The 17,956-nt window shown below is 48.4% G+C and overlaps 3 protein-coding genes and 1 pseudogene across 3 annotated transcripts; 3 read left to right on the forward strand and 1 right to left on the reverse strand.

Annotated features, from left to right (window-relative positions):
- The first annotated feature begins 1,766 nt into the window (after positions 1-1,766).
- Positions 1,767-6,299, forward strand: LOC147981273 (uncharacterized). Its single transcript, XM_087515919.1, has 3 exons — positions 1,767-2,726; positions 5,630-5,883; positions 6,282-6,299. The coding sequence occupies exons 1-3, from the start codon at positions 1,982-1,984 to the stop codon at positions 6,297-6,299; spliced, it is 1,017 nt and encodes a 338-aa protein (XP_087372045.1). The 5' UTR covers positions 1,767-1,981.
- LOC125549677 (small nucleolar RNA Z247) lies at positions 2,120-2,258 on the forward strand (annotated as a pseudogene).
- Positions 6,300-9,836: 3,537 nt separating the features above from the next.
- On the reverse strand, positions 9,837-10,790 carry LOC147981274 (protein LURP-one-related 11-like). The gene has a single exon (XM_087517069.1). The coding sequence runs from the start codon at positions 10,699-10,701 to the stop codon at positions 10,111-10,113; it is 591 nt and encodes a 196-aa protein (XP_087373195.1). The 5' UTR covers positions 10,702-10,790; the 3' UTR covers positions 9,837-10,110.
- Positions 10,791-13,921: 3,131 nt separating this feature from the next.
- Positions 13,922-14,775, forward strand: LOC147981275 (protein LURP-one-related 11-like). The gene is made up of 2 exons (XM_087517070.1): positions 13,922-14,173; positions 14,365-14,775. Exons 1-2 carry the CDS (start codon positions 13,922-13,924, stop codon positions 14,773-14,775), a joined length of 663 nt encoding a protein of 220 aa, XP_087373196.1.
- Positions 14,776-17,956: the final 3,181 nt, after the last annotated feature.

Raw genomic sequence — 17,956 nt, forward strand, 5'->3', positions numbered from 1 at the left:
CTGCACACGGTGCCCGCGGACGTGCCGGCTTCGTGGTCGTGGCGGCCTTGATGGAGCCGGCTATGTCCTCCTCGTCCTCGGTCTTGCCACACACCTCATCCGCCGCTTCATCGAACTCGTTGTAGATGGCCTTCAGTTCTGCCTGACGCTGGCGGTACCGCCAGGGGGTGAGGCGGATGTCGTGAGCAGAGCGGTAGGACTCGAGCAACACCGCCTGCTCCGCCATGCCCGTGTCTGGCGTGATTTCCCTGCCGGCATTGAGCTACTCCTCCGCCTACAGGTGCTCGTGGAGGAGCTGGTGGTTGTAGGTGGAGTCGGCATGCGCCTCCCGGAACTGCTCCTCTCGCTCCTTTCGCACCATGTCCATGTAAGGACACGAACCTCGCCGATGGTAATGGTGCAATGCACCGGTGAGGGTGGCGCAGACGAGGAGGGTGGTGCTGGATCGTCCTCGGTCATGTCCTCCATTGAGATGTCGGCGGCCTCCGGCTGCCTGTCGGCAGTAATGGTGGCCATCTCCTTCTGGTCGGACATAAGTCTATCCCAGGGGGCTTTGAAGCGGGAGGAGTCCATGGTGGGCATGGTGCGGAACAGGATAAAGGGAGCGGAGGAGGATGAATGCGGCTATGGACGGGGCTGCAGTTTATATAACGGGTGAGGCGGCAATGGTCGGCGGCAGAGGGACAGACGGGAGGCGCCGGAGTAGCCACCTCGACAACCACGTGCCATTAATGTGGGCGGCAGACGGGCGGACGGACAGACGTGGTGTCGTTTGAATGCGAAGCAGTCACAAGCACAGGGAAGCGGCACGGGCGGCACTGTCTCGGTCGACGCACCACTTCAATGCCGGCGCCAGTGAGAGGCCGTCTTTGCTCTGGTCGGGCATGAATGCAGCGCCGTTTCGGGCGGGAAGCGCTCGTGGGCGAGAGAGGGGTTTTTGGTTGCCCAGAACGATCAGACGCGAGCGTGGCAGTGGACCGGACGCCCGCAAAACCCTCCAACATTTGTCTCCGGTTTGCAGCAAAAACCCACGTCTAGACCGCCCAATGAACCGATACAGGATGACGTTGGATGGCTTCTACTGTCCGGACCCCGTGATCCAGACGTATGCAAACAGTTTGATGGTCCGTGTTGGAGATGCCCTTAGTCCCACTTGAACATGTTTTGCTCCGGTTATCTCTCGTGAGCATTTGAATGCAGACCCTAGGTAGTTGCATGCTCAACACCTCACCATATTCTTTTGCAACCTAAGTTCAAAAGCTCCTTGTCATATATTTGTATGGTAGCTTTATGCTTCTTTTTCTCTAGAACGATGTTTGTTACACAGCACATCAGAATTCCTGGAAGCTGCAGCGCGTACGTGTTAGATGAAAGGCTGTTTAGGTGTGTAACGTGACATATATGTCACGAATATTGTATGCGTGCGTATACGTATGTATCTTGTGTAAATGGCGCAGGTTGTTAGGATAAGTTGAGCCTTTTCTAGTGTAGCTTGGAGTAGGGGCAAAGCTTAGCAACAACCTGCGCATGATGTAATCTCCTGAGTATATAACACGAAGGCGTCCCTACCAGGAAGGCAATACGCTTCCATCATCGTAGTTTTAACATGGTATCAGAGCCATCCTCGAACACATCCATGGCGTCTTCAAGTTCCTTCCCATCCTCGCCATTCGCACACACCGCCATCGAGAAGCTCACGAAGGGCAATCAGGCCCTGTGGCGGGCGACGGTGCTCTCGGCCATCCGAGGAGCACAGATGGCCAAGTACCTCGACGTCGAGCAACCGCCGCCGCCTATGCAGATTGATGTGGCCTCGTCTGACGGCAAGACAACGGCGAAAGCGCCGTACCCTGATTTCCAAACCTGGTATGCTCAAGACCAACAAGTCTTCTCCTATCTTCTGACGACACTTCCTCGTTAGATAGCCATCCAGGTTGCGTCATGCCACACCTCTGCTGAGCTCTGGAACACGGTGGAAGGGATGCTTGCATCTCACACCCGTTCCCAGACCACCAACGTCCGGATCACCCTCGCCAACTTGCAGAAGGGCAACTCCTCCATCACCGACTACGTCGGGAAGATCAAGTCTCTCTGCGACGAACTGGTCGCTGCAGGGAAGAGGGTGGACGACGACGACATCGTCTCCCACATCCTGGCCGGGTTAGATGAAGATTTCGACCCGGTGGAGTCCGCCATGTGTTCCCGGGTGGAGCCGGTGACCGTGGCCGAGCTGTTTTCACAGCTGCTGAGCTTCGAAACAAGGCTCAATCTTCGGGGCGGAGGGTCTCAATCCTCTGCTAACGCCGCCACTCGAGGCCGTAGAAACGGCGGTGGCGGTGGTGACCGCGGTCGTCGCCAAGGCGGCAATGGTGGGGATCGCGGCGGGCGCGGCGGCGGCTACTCCAAGCCAGGAGGTCGCGGTGGCGGACACAACGACAACAACGGCGGCGGGGGCAACTACAACAACCATGCCTCTGCTCCTAGGGTCCAGTGCCAGATCTGCGGCAAGATGGGCCACCCAGCCTGGAAGTGCTGGAAGCGCTATGACGAGTCCTACCAAGGCGTGGAGGAGAAGTCGGCCAACCTCGCTGCACCGCAGTACGGGGTGGACACCAACTGGTACTTGGACAGTGGTGTCACCGATCACATCACAGAACATTTGGAGAAGCTGACCGTCCGTGACCGCTACACTGGGAATGAGCAGAGTCACACTGCTAGTGGATCAGGTATGGTTATCAAACACATCGGTCATTCAGCTATTCACACTCCTGATCGTGATCTTCTTCTAAACAATATCCATCATGTACCCCAAGCCAACAAAAGTCTAATTTCTGCTAGTCGCCTTGCTGTTGACAACGATTCCTTTGTTGAAATTCATCCTTATTCTTTTCTTGTCAAGGAACGGGGAACGAAGAAGGTGCTCCTTCGAGGCAGGGGTAGACGAGGACTCTACCCGGTTAGGCACACGGGATCTGACGTCAAGAAGCACATGCTCAGTGCCACAAAGCTATCTCCGGATAGGTGGCACTGACGTCTAGGCCATCCATCTCCTCTTATTGGTAGCAAAATCATTAGCAAGAATAATCTCCCGTGTGCAAACTCTTTCAATAAAGATTATGTATGTGACGCATGCCAAAAGGGCAAAAGTCACCAGTTGCCTTATCCTAAGTCAATAAGTGAATCAAAGTTTCCTTTAGAACTTGTGTTCTCTGATGTTTGGGGTCCTGCTGTTGAAACAGTAGGAAGAAAGAAATATTATGTGAGTTTCATTGACGATTTCAGCAAATTTACATGGATATATTTGATCAAACACAAGTCTGAGGTTTTCCAAAAATTTCATGACTTCCAACATCTAGTAGAACGACAATTTAATCGCAAAATCCTTGCTCTACAAACAGATTGGGGAGAGGAGTACGAAAAATTGAACTCCTTCTTCAACAGAATAGGGATATCTCACCATGTCTCATGCCCTCATGCTCACCAACAAAATGGGTTAGCTGAGAGAAAACATCGACACATTGTCGAGGTAGGTTTATCCCTTCTTGCTCAAGCCTCCATGCCCCTGAAATTTTGGGATGAGGCCTTCATCGCTGCCACCTATGTGATCAACCGAATTCCTAGCAAGGTTATCAAGTTTGAGACACCCTTTGAAAAACTATTTCATGAAAAACCCAATTATTCTATTCTTTGAATTTTTGGGTGTGCCTGTTGGCCCAATCTTCGACCTTACAATAATCATAAGCTTCAATTTTGGTTAAAACAATGTGCCTTTCTTGGGTATAGTAATCTTCACAAAGGGTTTAAATGTCTTGATATATCTACTGGTCGTGTCTACATTTCCAGAGATGTTGTCTTTGATGAAAACATTTTTCCCTTCGCTAGCCTCCATCCAAACGCTGGTGCTCGGCTTCGTGCGGAAATTTTGTTACTTTCTCCGGAGTTATTAAATCCTTCTGATCATGGGGGTGAATGTTCTGCTGATGATCATGTGTTCAATAACCCTAATCCTACCACTAATGGAGGCTGTGCTGAGCAAAACAGTGAAAAAAACAACACTTCTGATCGTCATTTTATGCAGTGTATAAGGCCAAATTGGACTGGCGCAAGACACGAGGCGGATTCTCCTGGCGCCTCTGATCCCGAGAGATTCGGCGGCGGCGCAGAACCTGATGCGGGAACGCCTCCGACACCCCCAGGCGCAGGGTCACCAGCCAGCCCGTCAGCGCAAGACACGCGGCGCGGGTCGCCCGTGCGGGGCGGCGGCATCGAGACAGGCGGGCCCTCAGGCGGCCCACGCGGCGTGGGTCGCCCGTGCGGGGCGGCGGGATCGAGATAGGCGGGCCCTCCACCGACAGCTGGCGGCGGTCGGGTGGGTCTCCTGGCGCTGATTCGCCTGCGCCAGATTTGGTGGCCCCGGACCAGACGCGGGATCCAACGCCCGACCGAGCGACAGCCGAGGCTGATCCTCTGGCAGTACGAGGTGCCGGATCTTCTGCGGCAACCGCCGGATCATCTGTGGCTACAGCTTCTGGACGCCCTAATACACGTGCTAAACAAGGTATCTTCAAACCCTTGGTTCCTAAAGATGGAACTGTCAGGTATGACAAGAATTTTAAGGTTGTAAACTTTGCTGCCACTCAAGAACCTCGTGATCCAGTAGAGGCTTTGCAAGATAAAAACTGAAAAAATGCTATGGAAATAAAATATGATGCACTTATGAAAAATAAAACCTGGCATCTAGTTCCACCTAAACTAGGTAGGAATATTATAGATTGTAAATGGGTATATAAAGTCAAAAGAAAATCAGATGGGACAATAGATAGGTACAAGGCTAGGTTAGTGGCTAAAGGCTTTAAGCAACGCTATGGCATTGATTATGAGGACACGTTTAGTCCAGTTGTTAAAGCTGCTACTATCAGGCTGGTTTTGTCTATTGCTGTATCCAGGGGATGGAGCCTTCGTCAATTGGATGTTCAGAATGCGTTTCTACATGGCGTTCTCGAGGAAGAGGTTTATATGCGACAACCACCTGGTTTTGTGGATAATACCAACCCACAACATGTGTGTAGGTTGGACAAAGCACTATATGGATTAAAACAGGCACCCAGGGCCTGGTATTCAAGGTTGAATTCAAAACTGCAACAACTTGGTTTTCGGCCTTCCAAGGGAGACACCTCCTTATTTTATTTCAAGAGAGGAAAGGTGACTATGTTTATGCTCATATATGTAGATGACATAATTGTTGCTAGTTCTTCTCAAGAGGCCACCTCAGCTCTGCTTAAGAACTTGAAAAATGACTTTGCTTTAAAAGATCTGGGAGAGTTGCACTATTCCCTAGGTATTGAAGTAAAGAAAATACATGATGGTATTCTGCTAACTCAAGAAAAATATGCAACAGAGATTCTTAAACGTGTAGGCATGAAGGATTGTAAACCCTCTAGTACACCTCTGTCTACTACTGAACACCTGTCATTGCATGGGGGAGAATTACTCAGTCCAGAGGAAGGGACAAAATATAGAAGTGTAGTTGGGGCACTACAATACGTAACTTTGACAAGACCTGATATAGCTTTCTCTGTCAACAAGGTCTGTCAATTTCTGCATTCTCCTACATCTTTGCATTGGACAGCTGTTAAGAGGATATTAAGATATATCCAAGGAAGTGCTGGAATTGGTCTGAAAATTTGCAAGTCAATGTCAACAACAGTAAGTGCCTTCTCTGATGCAGATTGGGCAGGATGCCCTGATGACAGAAGGTCTACTGGTGGGTTTGCTGTTTTCTTTGGTTCTAATCTTGTGTCTTGGAATGCGAAGAAACAAGCTACAGTCTCACGTTCTAGCACTGAAGCAGAATACAAGTCCTTGGCAAATGCAACTGCTGAGGTAATGTGGGTTGAAACTCTGTTAGATGAATTGGGAATTGCAAGACCACGTGTCTCTTGTCTATGGTGTGATAATTTGGGTGCAACGCATCTCTCTGCAAATCCGGTGTTTCATGTAAGAACAAAGCATATATAAATTGATTTTCACTTTGTTCGTGAAAGAGTTGCAAAGAAATTTTTGGACATCAGGTTTATCCCAACAGGAGATCAAGTTGCTGATGGCTTCACGAAGCCTTTACAAGTTCGACAACTTCAAGCCTTCAGAAACAATCTCAACCTTGACATGTTTAGATTGAGGGAGGATGTTAGATGAAAGGCTGTTTAGGTGTGTAACGTGACATATATATCAAGAATATTGTATGCGTGCATATACGTATGTATCTTGTGTAAATGGCGCAGGTTGTTAAGATAAGTTGAGCCTTATCTAGTGTAGCTTGGAGTAAGGGCAAAGCTTAGCAACAACCTGCGTATGATGTAATCTCCTGAGTATATAACACGAAGGCGTCTCTATCAGAAAGGCAATACGCTTCCATCATTGTAGTTTTAACAGTACGAACGGGAGACTTCGCATATTTTGCTTTTGAAAAGAGGCACGTGCGACCGATTTCCCATAGCACTCCTATTTGACCCATCGACGACCGAAGATAGATTCCTTGGGATTTTCGATTTCCCTGCCTATGATTGGGAATTCTCAGAAAAATAAACGGGAGTAGCTTGTTAATTGTTCGATTGGGAATTCCTAAAAGATAAAACTGGTCATGTTTTATTCTGAATTATTAGCGTCAAATTTGAATGTGAAATGGTACTTTCCATGCAAAGCAGCTACGTAGGGGAGGAGACTGTGGATGATAAATGTGCGATCCGTGAATGTCATCACCTTTTTTTTTTCTCAAAAAGAGGAATACCATCGATCTCTACATCAAAGTGATGCATACAATCATTTTATTATATTATTGCATATATAGAACAAAAAAACATAAATCAATCTAAAGCCATCCTCTCCTGTCAACTACTGTCGCTACACCTACAATTTTGATGACGTGCCCTGACCATATATCAACACACTACATCTATTCCGGTGGCCTCAACAAGCCGCCAGCTGGCAAGCCGAGAGAATCAACGGAGTCTAGCTTTTTCTTTTCGAAAAGGGAACGGAGTCTAGCTAGATCCTCTGCACGCATCACGTGCACACGCTCTAGGATCAGCTGCTGCCATCCCACCTTCACGGATGATCAACGTATCCATCCTCGTCAGGTCATACTGTCGTCGGCTTACCTTGTCACCACCTTTGTAGACTTTTGTATTAGTATTGTTATGATCCGTCTATTATGTTCACGTCTTTTGCCAAAAAGGCAAAGATTCGGTGAGCGCCCTCACCCCCCCCCCCCCCCCCCCCACACACACACACACAGAGACACACACATGGTTCCTGTGCTCTCTGCCAAAATGTTGTGATTACTTAGTGAACCATGGCATGTTTCTTCTTCAATCTTTCCCTTTTTTTCCCTCCAGTAATGGTCAACCTGAATTTGTATCACTTGGTGGCTGCATGATCGGATGCTAAACGTACATTTTCCTTTTCTCGTGTACAAAGTTCAAAATGCTTATATGTCATCTTCTCATAACCCGCATAAGGAGGATATTTCAACATTTCCATGTATTGAACTTTCTCCCGGTAAGCCGAATTTATTGGGACAGATGCTTGTTGTGCCTACCAATGACTGAGTAACGGTCTACGTGTGTGTGCGCCAAAGATTAGACTAATGTGTATACTACTCTAAAATCACTTCTTGTGTCTCTCCAATTATTTTGTATGGGGCCATCAAGACCTTTATGAACATATGGAAATATTGGATTTCCTTGTAATATTTTATTTGCTTATGCAAGCATGCACTTTTGGCTCGGAAAAATAAATACATGAACTTTTGGATGCGCCATGGGGCGTTGGGAAAGTATTGTCCACGTAGGGTTTCAAAAGGTGAAGAATTTTTGTATTAAATAGTTCTAAGAGCATCTCCATCCCCGCCCCCAACAGCCTCCGAGGCATCTTTTTTATCGCCCGCGCCAAAAATTCGGCCCAGCCGCGCCCCGAGAAGCTCAATTTCCGCCGGCTCGGGCCGATTTTGGCGCCGGCGGCCCCAGGCCGAACCCAGCGCGCTGGGGGCGCCTGGGGGCACCGGGAAAACATAATTTGGCGCGAACGGGAATGGGCCCGCCGAGTCGGCGACTCGCCGCCTTCGTCGTCCTCATCGCCTCGGTTCCTCCGCGAATCAATGCCAAGGCTGCCGCGCCGGTCAGCCTTTCATTGATGCCTCACGGGCGGCGCATTGAAGGCGCCGCGACGCGCGTCCCGCCCGCTCCTGCCACGCGGCATCCGACGGGCAGCCTCTCATCGCCCATCCTCGGCTATAAAAGCCGACCTACCCGCCGGTGAACGCCACAACTCGCCATCGATGCCCCTCTCGCCACAACTCGCCCCCTCTCGCCACTGAAACCCCTCTCCCCCGCTCTTCCCCGCCGACGAGCAATGGCCGAGCGTTACCCAGGCAACGCCGCGGTGGTGAATGGCTTCGGCCGACGCCATCTATGGGAGGACAAGGTGCTCCACCTCTACGAGGCCAACTACCGGGTGCCCCCGGACATGCGGGTGCCGGGCACCTGGACGCTCAGCGCCAGCGGGGTCCTGGTGCCACCAGCGCCCATCGGAGCGGCCCGGCGCGCCAAAATCGCCCGCATCTGGGCTTCGCTGCCGAATCCGCAGCGGAACCAACCGAGGTTCACCCCCGACAACAACCCGTTGTGGACATCGTACTTCGAGCGGCGGCACGCAGAGCAGGTTGCCGCCACCAATGGCGTCGAGCCCCGCGGCCGTCTCAACTCCGACGGACGGCGCCTATGGTGGGGCGTCCTAGGCCGCATCCTCGAAGTCGTTCTCGAGCACATCGAGGCCGGCAACACGCCGTGCCTGGAGTACCCTGCGCCCCTCCTTCTCTTGCCGCCGCGACAGCTCCTAGACACCGCGGCGAATGGAGACGGCGACGTCGTCGTCGTCGGGCTCCGGCTCTCTGTCCTCCGGCTCGCCGACGCTTCGCCCCGTCAACCCGGAGCCGCAGGAGACGCCTCTTGGGCGCTGCACCCGCGGCGACGCCCTCATCATCAACGAGGGCGGCCGCCCCTCCCGTCGTTCCTACCGCCTCGTCCGGCCGGCACCCTGCACGACGACGATGACGGCGACTACACCCAGTTCTACAGACTCCTCGGCATGTAGAAGGCGAGGCGGCGGCGGTGACTAGGCGTAGTCGTTTTTAGTTTGTGTTTTAAAGTTTTTTTTTTCAAATATCAATGAAATCGCCTTGTTTGGACGTGCTTTGGCTGATTTTGGACGTGTTTTGGCCGACTTCATGTTTCAAAAAACGGCGTTTGGGGGCGACCTGGAGGCGATGGCCGGAAACTAGACCGGCCCCACGCCAAGATTTTTTGCCGGTCCCAGGCAGCGATATTTCAAGCACTTGGGGCCGAACGGCTGGAGATGCTCTAATATAACACATTTAACTACTTCCTCCGTTTCTAAATATTTGTCTTTTTAGAGATTTCTAATAGACTACCACATACCAATGTATATAGACATATTTTAGAGCGTAGATCCACTCATTTTGCTCCGTGCAGTCACTTCTTAAAATCTCTAGAAAGACAAATATTGAGGAACAAAGGAAGTTGTATTATAAAATCAGTGAACATCCTTGTCGAATTTCATTTTTTTAGATTATGGTATTGAAAATCCTTCGAGAAAGGGTAAAAGCCTACACCAATAAAGACAAGTATAATGGTTGATAAGACAGTCTTATCTTAAGTCTTGCATGTAGTTTAGAGATGACAAAAAAGTATGTCTACAATGAATTATATCTTAGCCTTATCTTCAATAACTCGTTATTCCTTAAAAGATGGTGAGACAAATTGTGCTAAGAGATCATCTCTTGTCTTCTTTTAAATAAAAGAAGACAAGCCTTTTTTTATGAGTTCTCTCTTCTTTACTTTATTATTTATCCTATGTGGCACTATTAAGATAGTACCATTGTACATGTCTTTAAGAGTCGCCGTGCCCTCAGTTTGGGCAAAAACTTCCTAAATTTTTTGTCTGAAAAACAGTAGTCAGATGGTACGCCTACAGGTACTCTCATCATGTACGTTTCTAGCTAGAGAAGAAGAGGATTGCCATTTCAGGCATCCATCACAAGGAGCGGTTGATGAGGCCACGCACGACGACCAAGCCCAGGAAGAGCAGGTGATCCACCTCCGGCGCCACCGTCAGCGTCAGCACGTCGTCCCCCAGCACCACCCCCGCCGGCGTCTGCTTCCGTGCGACCTCCGCCACCACCGCGCCATCCACGCCGCGTACTCTGTACTCCAACTTGCGGGCAGAGCACCCGTCGATCGTGTAGCACGTCCCCGTGCCCCCGTGCATCGCCACGGCGGCTCCGCCCTTCTCGGCCCGCCGCACGCTGAACCACGGCGTGGCCTCCTCCTCCTGGCCGCCGTTGTGGGCGCACCGACAGACCTCCCACCTCCTGAACATGCCGAAGCCCTTGCGCCTGATCCTGATGAGGGAGTTCCCCTCACGGTCCATGAAGAAGACCTCGCGGCCGCCCCTGCAGCCGTAGTTGTCGACGCGGAAGGCGACGGCGCCGTCGGGGCCGTACACCGTGCAGCCGTTGCCGTTGAAGACCAGCGACTTCATCCACACCGTGTACGCCTGCTGGCTCCGTTGATCTTCGGAGGACGACGGTGAGGCCGCGGCAGCAAGGGGCTGGATCTTGGCCATGGACGAGAGAGATTGCTCTGCTTTAACGTCGCGATGAGATGAGCTGAGATGATTGGGATGGTGGTGGGCGTCAGTGGCTGGTTTGGCCTATTTATAGGTGCTTCTATTCTGTTAACTATGGAGGGTGTCTGAAGCATTAGTTTATGGCGCTGTAGGCGTCACTGGTTAGGATAGAATAGTGCTACACCAAAGTTGTTTATGCTCCATCTAGCACCGCACTAGTCAGCATGCAGTTGCGGGCACGTTTAAATAGTGTGTTATTTGTTTGGGCTAAAACTTTTTAGATGACATGGCAATACGGCATAGCGATAGAGGTTAGCGAAACTTTCTGAAATACTGCCTAATATTTCTATGTATGGTTTGCTATTTCTCAGGTACCTGAATTTTTTTGTTGCCTCGGGCATTTTTTTTCTTCCCAAGCGCACGAGATGTGGAGGTCCGACCTTGCTGGAGAAGAACCAACCCCACTGGGGAAGTAGCCTCATTATCTATCTTACTCCCTCCGTTTCAAATTACTCGTCGCAGAAATGGATGTATATAGAACTAAAATACATCTAGATACATCAATACCTGCGACAAGTAATTCGAAACAGAGGGAGTATTATTTAGAAGGAAGCCATAACCCCATTAGCTCTCTTAGGGATGGGGGTGCAGGGGATTGCGGGAGTTATACACTAGTGCGGCAGGACCTAGAGGGATGGCCGAGGCGGCGACCAACAAGGCGGTGGGGGGAGGTCGAGGAGAGGGCGGGCCGGCAACAACCAAGGGGGGCGGGGGGGGGGGGGGGGGGGGCGTTAGGCATGAGGAAGAAGGTGTTGAAGATGAACTGTGGTCGATCTATTTTCAGTCGTTGGATGAAGATCTAATGGCCATTGATGAAAGCGGCTGGTAAAATATGTTGTTTCTGACGTTGTATTGCATTTGCACGGCAGACATCATAACCTAGGTGCATGTGGAAGAAGAATACATATACAAGTGGCGGAACAGTTCAAAGTGTGGCTTCTTCACTTGCACACATGTTATAGCTTCCAAAGTTTATAATAATAATAATGTTACTACTCCTACAGTCCTACTTACCACATGCATATGTTCGGAGGGGAAAAAACTGTAGGATTAGGTCTGCTTGGACTAGGTCTAAATAACAGGCAATCGAAGCAGGCCTAGGTGTAAATTTTGTGTGCTGCCCAAGAAACACAGAGGCAAAAAAATCCACTCAGTCCAAGCACCATCACATTGAATTTTCGAATGCTTGTGAAAAGGGATGACTAGTGTGATCAATAGATGCAACTTGGCTCTGAACTCTGGCTCTGCACCGTACAACACATGAACCGTCTCGCTTTCCTCCGTTCCAACGCATGAAGCTGAAACTTGGATCCAATGTCCAAGCCGCAATGTGTAGCATGTGCGATTACTTGGACCTCGACGTCGATGTTGGAAGTGTCCTACGGATTCTTCTATTTGGTGAGCATCTAATCTATAAAGTGGATCCGGCACGTACGTACGCACAACAAAACGATGATAGGTACTCCTTGTTGCATTTTGCACCTAATTAAGCTGGTAGCTAGGTTTCGCTAACGATTGATCTAATCCCCGTTCTTATGTTTGTTCCCTTCATTTTCTCTGATGTCACTCCACACAGTTAGGGCCGCGACCCACATCATGAACTAATAGTTTTACAACACAACAGTTATCCACACATGGCAATTGACAGAGTAACAGAAAAATAAGCTTCATTCATAGTTTTCCATGATCTAACTAGATTAGTGCGCATGAGGTCATTTCGTGCATACTAACGGCAGTTTGTGATGATGACCTAATAAAATGGATATGGATGCCACGCATGCATGGTGCTGAATATATGTGTTGGTTGATTAGCCCAACTCAGAGGAACAGCGAAAAAATATGGCCAGAGATGCAGTGTTAAATAAGGCAAGGGCATGCCACGAAATTGGGAGCCTTGTGCGGATCAGCAACTCTGCTAATAATGGAGCATGAACTATATTATTTGGACGGGAGACTTCTGAAGATCATTTTTATTTGTTAATCACAGAGTTAATCATTTGGAGATAGCATACAAAAACCGTTCGTACGTATGTGATACACTATTTTATTTTACAAGAGACAGACATAGAGGGGATCTTGAGAAGGTGAGCTTGCTGACCGAATTGATGCGATTTCTCTGCAAGATATGTGGAAATAATAAACAGAATATGACACCTCATCGATTGGATCACAATAGTGGTGGCACAAGTCTACGACAGTAGTGACGTCCACGGAGCGAACGTTTATCATCAAAAAGCATTGTGCTTCGGACACTTGCTTGCCTGCAGAGTATTTAGGATGAAAGCATGCTCAACTAAAACGCGAAATTTGTTTGAAACAAGCTAGCAGATTTAAATACTGTGGTCCTTCAGGTAGCACTCAGTACAGAAAATTCCAAAGGAAATTATGCTTAACAATAATATAACGGGGCGTGTTTGCTCTTGAGTCAATTTTGTAAATAAGAATGTTATTTTTCCCGGTTTCTTGGAAACTGTCATGCAATGCAAGCATGAAAAATAATTTAAACTTCAATTTTGATATAGTACTACGTACCGTGTAAAGCTGTTTATGTTCTATGGAAGAAAAAAAGTGTCAAGCTTCTATATATGCCTCACATGTAAAATGGAAGAATCTTTTAATCTATTCTTCTTTTGGACATAGGTTGGAGAAAGAATATAGTGAAGTGTCGAGCAGCTGATCTCTGGAACAAGACGCGGAGAAGTCTCAACTGCAGCACCGCTCACGTTTGAACAGATTCTCACCTCAACAAGAACGTGCAGATGAAAGAGCACCATATACTTATAGATGCTCGATCGGCAAGATACACGTGTAGAGAGTGTACAATCAATGTATGTGCATCAGCGCTTTACAAAAGACAAACAAAGGGATGGACGGAGCTTGTGGAGTATCAGATTCTGATCCCTGCAGGTTAGCCATGTACTTAATCTTAAGCATAGTTTAGTCGAATCACCACTTTGAACATTACATGTATCCCTAAAGAACTCATCGTTGACATACATCTAAACCGTATTATACTTAACGAGCACGTTGCCATGTCGCCCATAATTAATTATCAGAAAGACATGGAGGAACAGGTGCTTCCATAATGAGAAACGTACTGCATGCAGTGCTAATCATCTCATAACGATCAAAAAATACTAGCTGGATCGTCGGAAACATGGCCACTACCAGGATCCAGCCGCTGTCGGCTGCCCAGCTGCGTCATCCTGCTGGCGGTGATCAGGTTCAGAACAAGATGGTGGTCTACACGGTGTGGATGAAATCGCTGGTGTTCAACGGCCACTGCACCATCTACGGCCAGGACGGTCGCGTGGCCTACCGCGTCGACAACTACGCCTGCACCCGCAGCCGCGAGGTGTTCGTCATGAACACCGCCGGCAAAGCGCTCATCAAGCTACGGCTCAAGAAGGTACGTACCGGTTATGTTTCTCATAGTACGTGCGTACACCATTTGTAAATCACTTCAACGAAGCTCCTGAATCCCAGAGAATGTCCTAGCGAAAACATTGCACATTTTCGGTTGTGAAGAAAACTAGTTTAATTTGGTGTTCCTCTTCGATTATTACGTACGGGTTTGATCGGTGGTCGATTTTATTGCAGAATTTCGGTTTCTTCGAGACATGGCAAGGCTACTTATGCTGTAACGATGACGACAACGACGATGACGACGATACCTCAAGCTTTCAACAGGAGCCATGGTTCAGTGTTCGGAAGGAGCACAGGATTCTGAGCAAGGACGGCCGGCGGCACGGCAGTAGAGCCATCGTCAGGGTCGCCGCCGATGGGAAGGCGTACACGATCGATGGTGCTTCGCGCGGGTCCCAGTACTACAGGGTCAGCGACAGCGACGCAGGGGACGGCGCGGCCGTGGCGGAGGTCCGGAGGAAGCGGACGGCGTCCGTGGTGGCGCTGGGAGAGGACGTCCTGACGCTGATGATGGGCCCCGCCGCGGATCACCTGTTCGTCGTTGGGCTCGTGGTCGTGTGTGGCCTGCTCAGCCGCTGCATCTGATTGGTTGATGAAGGGGACCTAGAGGCTCCAGTTTCAAGTGTTTGTTCACTGGAAAGGGAGGAAAAAAAACATTATGGTTAATTTTGTGTCTGGAGAATCTCAAAAAAAAATCTGGAGAAAAATTAGATTATCTTATTGTTTTCCAGCCCTTGGGTGTTGAGAGAAAAGAGATGACACTTTCTCGCTTTGTTTCACTTGGACCTTCGCACGTTGCTTTTGTGTAGCAGATGGAGATGTACATAGTCTTAACTGTTCATAGCAGAAAAAAAAATATTTTGTAAATATCAGTGTACATTATATTTTATTTTCCAACTGTGAACAAAAGAAGTGAGTGTTTGCTTAGTTATATCATAACTTGTTCAGTGTATTCTAAATTTCCACATGGATGATGCTAATATATTTGGCAACTTGTTACATGCGATTAATCACAGGTTTAGAAAATTCTTCTCAGGATGAGAGCGCTTGTCGTTATTTGGTCGCTTTGGCTATGTAGAAATGATAAGGTTTTCAACGATAAAAGCACTTCTCCTTTAAAAAAAACGATAAAAGCACTTCTCTTATGCAAGTTATCTACAGATGTACCGGTACGCTTTGTTTATAGTCAACTCTACAATACGTGGAGAATCAAGACCTACTTATGAAGATGCTTACATGGTTGGGGAACACGGCAAGGGTTACTCGATTTTTTTTATGTGTCGTATATAGTATATATGATGTTCTTGGTGTGGTGAGGATTGTTCAAACTTGAGCAGTGTTACATTCGACGCGCTAAGGTTCAAGCATTCCTAAAGCAGTGGTATATATGATTGCTAATTTGATGTGCATCACTTTCTACTTCAGCTAGCTAGTTGCATGGTCGACACCTCACTATATTCTTTTTGCAACTCAAGTTCAAAAGCTCCGTATCATATATTTGTATTGTAGCTTTACGCTTCTTTTTCTCCAGAATAAACGTCTTTTCCACAGCACATCAGAATTGCTGGAAGCCGCAGCACTTACGAATGGGAGACTTCACATACTTTGCGTTTGAACAACAGCACGTGCGACCAATTTCCCTTTATTTCAAAAAAGGAGAAAGACCCGGTCTCTGTATCTAGACGATGCATGTAGTTATTTTATTAACTATTCGCAAATACCTTACAAAATAATATATCAATAAGTCTGAAGTCAGCATCTTGGCAACATTTGTCGTTACTTCTATACACTCGATGAAACGGCACCGATAATCCGAGCCAAATACCAAACAGACTTTGCACCATAGCCTAACATCTAAAACCGGAGGGCAATTATATTGATCGACAAATTTCCCATAGCAATCCTATTTGACCGATCGATGACTGAAGATACACTCCTTGGGATTTTTTATTTCCCTGCATATTGATCTGACTATCTGCGAGTACCTTGTTAATTTGTTTGATTGGAAATTCACTTTAAAAAACTGGTCGTGTTCATTTTGAATTACTCCCTCCTTTCATGTATATAGGGCCTAATACATTTTTAGAGACTAACTTGATCACATGTTAGAGCAATAATATATGGCATACAAATTACACAAAGCACACGATCGAATTCCTACATGAAAGGAGTTTCTAATGATATAACTTTGACATTATACATCTCATATATTATTAGTCTTATCAATAGTCAACGGCAATCTCGAAAAATGTATTAGGCCCTATATATATATATGAAAGGAGGGAGTATTATCGTCAAATCTGAATGAGAGATATAGTACTTTCCGGCAAAGCAACTTTCCTACTGCCGATGATAAATGTGCGGTCCCTGAATGTCACCACCTTTGTAGACTTTATATATTTATATTATATCACTGTTCTGATCTGTTTATTATTTTCACATCTTTTGCAGAAAAAGAGCAAATATTTGGTCAGCAAGCTCTCTCTCTCACACACACACATACTCCTCTATAAAGAATGACTTATTGCGAAAATGAATATATCTACACATATTTTTAGTTTTAGATGCATCTATTTTTACTCATTTCAGCGACATGCTTTTTTGGGCAAAGAGAGTATAAAATATGGTATCACATACACATGGTTCGTGTGCTCTCTGCCGAAATGATTAGTTGTGATTACTTAGTGAACTTTTCATGGCAAGTTTCTTCCTCAAACTTTCTCTTTTTATTTTACTTTTTGCTCCAGTAAAGGCCAACCTGAATTTGTATCACTTGGTGCCAGCAGGATCGGATGCTAAACGTACATTTTTCCCTTTTCTCGTGTACAAAGTTCAAAATGCTCATATGTCATCTTCTCATAGCTTGCATCAAGAGGATGTTTCAACACTAAAACTCTAGCTCGGCCTCCGCGTCTATCTACTGGTGTGCTGCCCGTTGTACAAAGAGGAGTGCTTACCTATAGTACCTTGATAGGTCTCGCGCGCGGCTGCCTATGGCCGCCGCTTCGGAGTAGGTGCTCCTAACCCTACCCCGCTCCCGTGCGGCGCCACCGCGCCACACCGGAGCGCCGTCGTCTGCAGCCTCCCGTTTCACTCCAACGAATCTCCTCCCCCCGCCGCCGCCGTCAAGGGCGTCGCAGGCAAAGCCTGTGTGCCGCAGCGGCGGCGGCGGTGTTTCTTCTTGGCCAACGGTTCGGTCAGGACGGCGGCAGCCCACGATGGCCGGATCTACGGTAGTGGGTGCGGGGCGGCAGTGGCCAGGCAGGTGGCGACGAACGAGGATAGGTGCAGCGGCGGCGGCTTGGGCACCCGATCTGGGCCCAGATGGACTTCGCTAGGCCGCACTTGTTGATCTCGTGTACCGTCCCGTCAATGGCTTGCTGTCTCTGGGATCGACCCGCAACTCGAGGACGTCGAGGGCTCCGGCCCTGAGCATGGAGGTGGTGGCCACCTCCTTCGCCAGAGATGGTCGGCTTGAGGCTGGGTAGCCGGAGTTTTGGATTTGTCATCTAGTCCTGGCTGCGAGTTGGGGAGATAGAGTTGCCGGTGAAAACAGAGCTGATGGCTGGCGATGGCAGAGTTTTGCGTCGTTACCTTGATGAAGGTATCGTCGTGTAACTACCGTCGACCCATTTGTGCTGCTTCTGGCGAAACCCTATGATCTGGTCGTCCAGATCAGACGACGGCGGTACTACGACGCCGTTTCTCTCTTGGGAGTATCGTTTGTGGAGCAGCACTGGAAGACAGAGGAAGGAGGTGGAGTGGC

This window comes from Triticum urartu, chromosome 3A, assembly GCF_056163025.1.
Source record: "Triticum urartu cultivar PI428250 chromosome 3A, HENAU_Tu73, whole genome shotgun sequence".
NCBI classification, from domain to species: Eukaryota; Viridiplantae; Streptophyta; class Magnoliopsida; order Poales; family Poaceae; genus Triticum; species Triticum urartu.

Coding starts and splice junctions, on each gene's coding strand:
- LOC147981273 (XM_087515919.1), top strand. CDS start 1,982: ATGCTTGCATCTCACACCCGTTCCCAGACCACCAACGTCCGGATCACC. Junction 2,727..5,629: donor TCACACTGCTAGTGGATCAG/GTATGGTTATCA, acceptor TGCATTGGACAG/CTGTTAAGAGGATATTAAGA.
- LOC147981274 (XM_087517069.1), bottom strand. CDS start 10,701: ATGGCCAAGATCCAGCCCCTTGCTGCCGCGGCCTCACCGTCGTCCTCC.
- LOC147981275 (XM_087517070.1), top strand. CDS start 13,922: ATGGCCACTACCAGGATCCAGCCGCTGTCGGCTGCCCAGCTGCGTCAT. Junction 14,174..14,364: donor TCAAGCTACGGCTCAAGAAG/GTACGTACCGGT, acceptor ATTTTATTGCAG/AATTTCGGTTTCTTCGAGAC.